This window comes from Ceratotherium simum, chromosome 6, assembly GCF_057802395.1.
Source record: "Ceratotherium simum simum isolate JZ-2026a chromosome 6, ASM5780239v1, whole genome shotgun sequence".
Lineage (NCBI taxonomy): Eukaryota > Metazoa > Chordata > Mammalia > Perissodactyla > Rhinocerotidae > Ceratotherium > Ceratotherium simum.
The window spans coordinates 14,243,555-14,252,382 of NC_141905.1; the positions used below are offsets into that span (position 1 = coordinate 14,243,555).

General features: G+C 45.3%; 1 protein-coding gene across 1 annotated transcript; it reads left to right on the forward strand.

The window, feature by feature from the left end:
• The first annotated feature begins 578 nt into the window (after window positions 1-578).
• On the forward strand, window positions 579-7,640 carry ZP4 (zona pellucida glycoprotein 4). Its single transcript, XM_004432403.3, has 12 exons — window positions 579-756; window positions 1,045-1,166; window positions 1,247-1,349; window positions 2,354-2,503; window positions 3,255-3,442; window positions 3,985-4,082; window positions 4,974-5,104; window positions 5,290-5,479; window positions 5,556-5,703; window positions 6,022-6,100; window positions 7,153-7,269; window positions 7,496-7,640. Exons 1-12 carry the CDS (start codon window positions 579-581, stop codon window positions 7,597-7,599), a joined length of 1,608 nt encoding a protein of 535 aa, XP_004432460.2. The 3' UTR covers window positions 7,600-7,640.
• Window positions 7,641-8,828: the final 1,188 nt, after the last annotated feature.

Below are 8,828 nucleotides of genomic sequence, written 5' to 3' on the forward strand. Positions count from 1 at the left end.
GAAAGTGACAAGGGTCCTTGAAGGCCCCGACAACGTTGACTGAACACTCTTTACTTGGCAAAGCACTGTGCCAGACAGTTGACATAGAAGATCTCACTGAATCCTCCAGAACACTCCTGCCAGGAGATATTATGCCCAACTTACAGATGAGAAAACCAAGATTCTGAGAAGTGGTAACTTACCCAGATCATATAACTCATAAGCGGCCAAGCTGGGATTCACACCCAATTATGCAAGATTCTAGAGGAAGCTCTTCTGAGGTCAATAAGCTAGTAAAATAAGTGCTACTCTGAGCAATCTTGAGGAAGCTCTTGTAGCTAAAAGGCACCACATTTTTCCTGGGCTCTGAAGACCACTCGGATTGCAATGTTTAAAGTAACGCAGCTGCAGACTGTGGCCTAAAGTGAATGAAGCTGGAGGAATCACCCTTTCCAAAGGAGTCCCACCTGCACGTTACACAGATGTGCACCTGAAACCAGCTTTCCTTCTGTATATAAGGAAACCTCCCGGAGCACAGGGAGCACTGGCTCTTGGCAGAGAGTGCAGGACTACGGCCAGTGGAGGCTCCTAGTGGCGCTATGTGGCTACTGCAGTCCCTCTTGCTCTATTTTTCATTGTCTCTTGCTTTGAGTGGCCAGCATAAACCCAGGGCACCAGATTATCCTGGTGTACTCCATTGTGGACTACAGAGCTTTCAGTTCACTGTAAACCTTCTCAGCCAGGAGACAGCGACTCCTCTTGCACTAATAGCTTGGGGTAAGTTTGATGACTCAGCTGGCTTAGCCAGGCAATTGTATGTTTCCTCCACTGCCTAAAGCTACCCTCTGGCTTCCTGTCCTGACCCTTTCCCCCTTTGGTAAGCTCTGCAGCTTCTCTCTATAGAATGAATCATCTAAAATATATCACTTCTGCATCTGATTCCCCTCTTGTTTTTCTCTCTTAGCAGCTGTCCCTTGGGGTCTAATGGTAAAGCTAGCTGTCCTTTCCCAGCACTGCTGAACTTGGGGACTGACCACATGTGCTTTTTGCCCCCCCGCCCCCCAGACAACCGTGGGATGCCACGCAGGCTGCAGAATGACTCCGACTGTGGCACCTGGGTGAGGGAGGGCCCAGGCAGCTCCGTGGTGTTAGAAGCATCCTACAGCGGCTGCTATGTCACCGAGTGGGTGAGTAGGACCCAATCATCGGGAACACTGAGACACCTCATGCCGTACCCAGGTTGACTCCCCAGGGCCTGTCTCTCCAGGACTCGCACTACATCATGCCCGTAGGAGTGGAAAGAAGAGATGCGGCGGGACACAGGACAGTTACAAAGATGGAGCTGCTCAAGTGTCCTATGGCTCTTCCAGGTAAGGGCTGGAAAATTCCAGGCTCTGAGTGGTGTCAAGCTGCCTGGAAGATGCCCTGGGGCCTCTCCTACCTGCTCTGAACAGTGCCACCTGACACTCATGAAGGATTGTCTTCCAACTCACATCTCTACAGGCCAACCTTGGGATAACTATCACCTGAGAGATTACTCAGCGCTAAGGCCCCGTGGGGAGTGCTTCACACCTCCCTCCCTAGTCTTAACCCAGTGCTGTAAGAATGATTTCTGCTCCCCAGGAGGAAGCTTGACCAAGGGCCCCTCACTAGTGGGTGGCAGAGCTGGGGTTCAAACAAGAATTGGCCCAAGAGCAGGAACTCCTCAGTCTTGAGAAGAATAGAGCAGGAAGCAGAAGCTATCAAGGAGACTTGGCAAATGCCTCCAAGAAGCGGACTGTGTGCTAAGAATAGAGCTCAGCCCCTTCAGCTAGAGGCTACTTGCTTGCTTAACTGGGGAATTAGTAGGAAATATGATGCCTACTCAACTTCAGCAAGTCTTGCCTTGCAATCTGAGAGCCTACCTCAAAGTCAGAGCAGATTGAAACTTTGTGACTCTTCTCACCTGCCTTGCCACTCAAAATATAGTCTAGAGGGTTAACATTGATCAAATGCAGAATCACAGGCCCCACTCCAGACCTACTGCACCAGAACCTGCATTTCAAAAAGATCCCCAGGCAATTTGTAGTACACTAAGATTGAGAAGCACCTCTAAAGAACAGAAGCAAGGATCCTGACTGTAAGGAAAGAGTAAAGGGCCGCACTGCTTCTACTGATCTTGTTGGCATTCTCTTCTTTCAAAAAGTACTGATTCCAGGGGACTCTTGTACAAGGTGATTTAAGTTACTTCCTGAGACTTAATCTCTAGTATATAATATGGACATATCTATTCTAATAATCTAGACATATGGGAATTTTAATGCTTTCTAACAAAATGGTCTTTAAGACTAAACATTTTTACCTAGCTTGATTACTCTCCTCTTCAAAAATCTAGCCCTAAGTGCTCCAAGTGCTGACCTGTGTGACTCTGTGCCAGAGGGGGACAGACTGCCATGTGCTCCTTCACCCATCACTCAAGGAGACTGCACGGAGTTAGGCTGCTGCTACAAGTCTGAGGTGAATTCCTGTTACTATGGAAACACAGGTGAGTTAGTGCATCTTTGAAACCAGAAGAAAAATGCCAGTTACTTGAAACTAAACCTGGAGGAGGGTGATCTTCTCCCACTCCTCAGGCAAATACTGAAGATGACCAAAGGTTGATGCAAAAGCAATGCATCCTAGAACACTTGACCCTAAGTGACAGAGCGTTCTACAGACTTCTACTGTCTATTCTCCTAGAAACCAAACACAAAGCAAATAACATTCAATGAATTCAAGAAGCTAAGCCTAGGTGCAAGATACTAGCTAATTGACAGAAACAACCTATTCCCAAGGAATAGACACTCTGGTGGCTGCTAGTCTAATTACGTGTCTAGAGAGCCTTATTTCAAAAACATTACTTTCTATAGGTCCCAAGTCATGCTCTAAGGTTTTCTAATACAAAAGAACCTCATTGAGCACGTATATGCCACACTCGATTCTAAGGTCTGAATACTAACTGATAAGTAAAACAAAGCAGGTACTGCTATCTGCATTTTACAGATGATGAAGCCGAATCAAAAATGTTATTTTGCTTGAGGTCTCACAACAAGTGGTGGAGGCAAGATTCAAACCCAGGTGTGCATCCAGAGCCTTGATTAAGCTCTGGACAGCTGGACTTGCTCTGAGGTCACTAGCTGGGAATGCCAACTTCTCAGAGGGAGAATCAAAAATAACTAAATCATTAGACTTTTGTTTAGCTGGCTCAATAACAGGAGAGATGATCTGCCTTCAGCACAGCCACTCTGGTATTTCAGTGACCTCACTCTGTACCCAAGATGGCCACTTCTCCATTGCTGTGTCTCGGAATGTGACCTCACCCCCGTTGCTCTTGACTTCTGTGCACTTGGCGTTCAGGAATGGCAGTGAATGCAACCCTGTGATGGCAACACATTCCTTTGCCCTATTCCGGTTTCCATTTACTTCCTGTGGTACCACAAGACGGGTGAGAACAATTGACCATGGGCTCCATTCCTGACTCGAAGTTAGGCAGGAATGTCCCAGTGACTGGTGGGAAAGCTGGAATACTTAGCCGTGAAGGCTACACCTGATTACTGCCTGGTGTGTAGAATAGCCTCTAGGACTGAAAAGAGCATCATCACTGAGAAAGCTGAAAGCTCCCCTGGGCATTCAGCTAAGACTATCACAGCTGCGCTGCAGCAAGGGGCTAGCACTTGCACCAAGCCTAGAAGAGAGGAACAAGTAACAGGTTCCTCCTACCGCACTGCCCTGGGAGTTCAGCTGAGATTGGTGTTCCTGGCTGCCTCGTATGAGTATTCAAAGCCCTTTCCCATTCCTTTGTCCCAAAGTAAGGTGAAGTGATAACTTCCCGGGTTAGTCAATGCCACCTGTCATTGCCTCTGCTCATGGAGCAGAAAAGGCAACATGCAATAGGGTAGCATTGCTGAGTGCTAGATCAAAGCCAGTTCTGAGTGAAGCAGCATCTGGCTAGCAGGAATGACAAGACTACTTTACCCACTCTTCTAGGTCACTGGAGACCAGGCAGTATATGAAAATGAGCTGGTTGCCACTAGGGATGTGAGAACTGGGAGCCATGGTTCTATCACCCGTGACAGTATCTTCAGGTAAAGTTCTTAGTTAACCTGATCCTGCTTGACCAGAATGACTTCCCTTCCTCCATAAAGCAGGAGTTCTAGGGTAAGTCCTGAATCCGTAAAAGAATGTTTCCTCATGACGACAGAACTGTCTACCACCTTGGTTGTCCAGTCTCGCTGTCCACTATTTGGTTAAGTCTCCCTGCATTGCTGCCACCAACTTGGCCTAAGCCTCAAACTCACGTGGACTTCTTTCATTTAACTGAGTTTTCTCTTTCTCATTTTGGGCTTCGTCCTTCTCCCTCCATGGTCCGTGCTGTAGCAAAAAGAATCTCTCTAAAACCTTGATCAGATAGCATTCTAAAAGTTTTCTCATTGTCTTTCCATCGCTTAAACTTAACATCGTGAGCGTAACCTGCAGGACCCTGCGTGAAACAGCTCCTACTTGCCTCTCCAGCCTGATCTCATCTAACGTTCTCTCACTCCCTCACTCGCTATTCCGCAACCCCAGATTGTCCTTCTATAGGGTCTTCAAAGAACCTCAAACTCTGCTTGCCTCCATACCTGTTCTTTGTCAACTGTTCCTCTCCCTCCTCTCCCTCTCAGTTACTGCTTTTCATCTTCCTTCATATCGATCTCCTGCAAGAACTTCCCTGACGATCCTCTCTACAGAAGGCACTTGTTTCTCACTGTGCCATATCTGTTTCATGTATGGTTCTTTTATCTCCAACTCACAAACATTGATCCCATTTACATATGGTCTCCAACTAAAATATAGCTCCCACAAGGCCAGGAACCATGCCCATCACGTTTACAAACTTGCTAACACCTAGCACTTAATGGTTCCTCAACCCTTAAAAAATGAAAGGTGGCACGGCTCACTCACCCAAGCTAGCTAGCTAAACTCTTATTTTTCTGCAGGTTCCAAGTCAGCTGTAGCTACTCTGTAAGTAGCAATGCCTTCCCGGTTAATGTCCAGGTGTTTACTCTCCCACCACCTCTTCCTGAGACCCAGCCTGGACCCCTCACTCTGGAACTTCGGATTGCCAAAGGTAGGAGCCTCTTGGCTGGAACATTGGCCTACAGTTTAAGTCCTGTCACTCTTCTGGGCATGAAGACCCTACCTTGGTAACAAGATACTTGCTAGACGTGTTTATGTGGGTGACAGTCGGTCTCAAGCAACCTCGAGGTTCCTAGCTCTGTCGTGACTGCTTCAATTCATTCTGGCCTCTCGCAGATAAACACTACATCTCCTACTACACTGTTGGTGACTACCCAGTGGTGAAGTTACTTCAGGATCCCATTTACGTGGAGGTCTCCATCCGTCACAGAACAGACCCCTACCTAGGGCTGCTCCTACATCAGTGTTGGGCCACACCCAGCACAAACCCCCTGCATCAGCTACAGTGGCCCATGCTGGTAAAGGGGTAAGTGAATTTTTCATGCACCTGTGCTAGAGTCCCTCAAAGAAGCCCATCTTGACTGCTGGATATCTTTGCTTAGCTGCCCCTACACTGGAGACAATTATCAGACCCAACTGATCCCTGTCCAGAAAGCCTTGGATTTGCCATTTCCCTCTTACTACCAGCGCTTCAGCATCTTCACCTTCAGCTTTGTGGACTTCGTGGCAAAGCGGGCGTTCAAGGGACCGGTATGATGCCTCCTTCCGTGCTCTTCAGCAGGGCTCTGAACCCCCTCATCTCAGAGTTGCTTCCATATCGTACTATTCCTCATCCAAAGCTGCCCTCTAATTTTGGCTGTTGGTATTGCCTCCGAGCAATCCTTGATACCAATGGCATGAGTGACATCTGTCAACTAAATGAGTTCTTTAGTGCTATTGTGATATCAGCTTGGTTTATCAAGATTTTCTGATAACTTTCTCAGCTTCTTCCTGGGGAGATAAAGCAGGTTTGAAGACTTACCATATGATGTGGTGCTATACGATTATCCCAATTCTGTTGGCTCCCAGGTGTATCTGCACTGCAGTGCATCCGTCTGCCAGCCTGCTGGGACACCATCCTGTATGATAACCTGTCCTGTGGCCAGGCGTGAGTATCCAAGTAGTCTATGCCAGAAGACAGATTTGAATGAATCTTGAGTCCCAGAGCTAACCTTTTTTAGCCTGTGGGCAAATGACTCAAACTGAAGATTCATGTTATTAATGAGGTTTCTTTAAGTATGTCTATGATGCAGCAGAATAGAAAGAGAACTAGCTTCTTAGAATCCCAGGGCTTCTAAATATAAGCTATAAATCCTCAAGTAACTCTCAACCTTAGCTTTTTACATACAAATTTTGATTAAGCTAGGAGTCAAACTGGTTCATGGCCTACATATGGCTCAATATAACAACATTTATATCTGGATAGTTCACAAATGTAGACTTCTATACCTGCTTGAAGGCAGATCTGGCAACATGGCCTGAAGATCTACAGGTGGAATATGATCACGGACTTCGAGCATGTGCTCTAGTTGGTCAGGTCCAATGTTCCTAAAGTGTGTGTCTGTACCCATGCGCGGTCATGTGCCTCTACCTGGTCCACTAATATTTACCTGTCTACCCCTGAATTAAATGGGATGCATGACCACTGAAGCTTTAAGTCCCTTCTGGCAAAAAAACTCATAGTATTTCTCATAACTGTCATTTAATATACTAAATATATAACATCTAACCCCAATGGTATATAATTTTAAAGAACTAAAACTTTTTGACTTTTCCAAGGTCCCACAACCTGCAATAGAAATAAGATTCAAACAGAGCTCTGCTGTTACTGTCTTACCAGTTACCTTTGTATCATAGGAAAAAGGTCTTAGTATTAACATGCTACCATGCAAGTATCCTTTTTAGGAAAGGATGGCAGTTTGGAGATAGTCTGACATCATAATCTCCATTCCCAAATTCTGGTGAAACTGAGGTAACTGTTAGATATGAAATCTCAGAATTTCTTCTTTGTATTAACATGCTAATGAGGTTTTCCTAAGGCACAGAGTAGAGCTGTACATGCCACAGGATCTGGCCTTTGTGTTAGACTCGCTTCCTAACCACCCCCACCACATGTGCAAAACAGTTCTAACAAATCCCTAGCTCTCTTCTCTCCAACAGGAAGAAGAAGCTCTGACATCCACTTTCAGAACAGCACTGCTAGCATTTCTAGCAAGGGTCCCATGATTCTACTCCAAGTCACAAAGGACTCTTCGGAAAAGCTCCATAAATACTCAAGTGAGTTGGAGAAGACCTAGCTAGCTACCCGAAGCCCCATACCTGAACCACTAGTCAAACCAAGTGACTTCCTCACCCCTACTTTCTATCCCTAATGATATAATCAATGTGAACCACAAAAGAAATTGACTAGCTTGTTTTTCTTATGGGTAGAGATTGCCAGTCTTTATCAGGATACAGAATCACTTGGTTTCAGTATACACTAACCTACTTCTCCATCCTACAGATTCTCCTGTTGACTCCCAAGCTCTCTGGATGGTAGGCTTTTCTGGGACCTTAGTCATTGGAGCCTTGTTAGTGTCCTACTTGGCTATCAGGAAATGGAAATGAGTTCCTCAGACCAAATGTGTTAATAAAACCAGATTGCGCTACCAACCTGTGCCCAGCTTCTTATTTAAAAGGTAAAAGGTTAACTTCTTTAGTTCATCTGCTTTTGGCATCTCATCTTTCCAGCTTAGGGTGGTATTTTACCTGAGAAGAAAAACCTTATACCTCATCTTTCTACTTCAGCCTTTCTATCTTCTGAATAGAACAACATTTCAGTAGAATTTCATAGTTGGTTGACAACTCAAGCAGTATACACAAGGACTAAATATCTCAGACTTAGCAGAGATTTTTACAGGCTCAAGGGATATAGAACAAAACTTTTCCACAAGATTGATCAAACTAAGAACTAGTCTAGAGCTAGTTATGGTTCTCAAACTTGAGTGTATACCAGGATCGAAGGAGGGCTGATGAAGAGAGATTCCTGGCCTGCCTGCTAGCATTTCTGATTAAAAACCTGCATTTCTAACCACTCCTCAGGTGATACTGGTCTTCCCATTCCAAGCATCACACTTTGAAAACCAATGTCTAGAACAATGACTGAAAGGAGGTACCTGATCATGGATTGGTCAACTGGAGGTGGTTTGATCCAAAGAGGCTTAGTTTTAGCCAGAACTGACAAGTAATTTCCTAGTTTAGTAGGTCTTAAGACTAGTAGAAAAATGGGGGAAGAATGAATCATGGTGACTTCTCAAGGTAAATGTCCTGCACAAAGAACTCTCTAGTAACTAACACTGTTGGTCATACTCCGGGAATAGTCTACTCTCCCATGGTGGGGCTCTGAAACTAATTCTGGTTAAGTAAGGTTTCCTCATTCGTCTTCAAGGAGTAACTTCTAGGTCACTTGACACTTCAAAGTAGATAGTGTTAATCTTGCTTCTTAAACAGCAGCTGAGTAGTCAAGCACCCCACTTCAAACTGCTTCTAAGTAGGAAACAAATTTCCTTAATCAATTGACAGAGATAGTATATGCTTTTCATGTGACAAACTCTCCTAGATGCTTGATAACACATCTGAGCCTGAAAATCTGATAAGGTGGCTGTTCATCCCTGATATCCAGGATTTGGGCCAGAGAGAGGTCAAATAACTTACCCAGTGTCACTTGGCCAACTAATGGTAGAGCAGGAACAGGAACTTACGTCTGATTCCAGAACTTGTTTTCTTAACTCCGTATTGTACTGAAAATACTCAGATCTTCAGTGGGACCAATTTCCAGTGGTGCATAGATTCAGCTT

Coding starts and splice junctions, on each gene's coding strand:
- ZP4 (XM_004432403.3), top strand. CDS start 579: ATGTGGCTACTGCAGTCCCTCTTGCTCTATTTTTCATTGTCTCTTGCT. Junction 3,443..3,984: donor CCTGTGGTACCACAAGACGG/GTGAGAACAATT, acceptor CCACTCTTCTAG/GTCACTGGAGACCAGGCAGT. Junction 5,480..5,555: donor TGGCCCATGCTGGTAAAGGG/GTAAGTGAATTT, acceptor ATCTTTGCTTAG/CTGCCCCTACACTGGAGACA.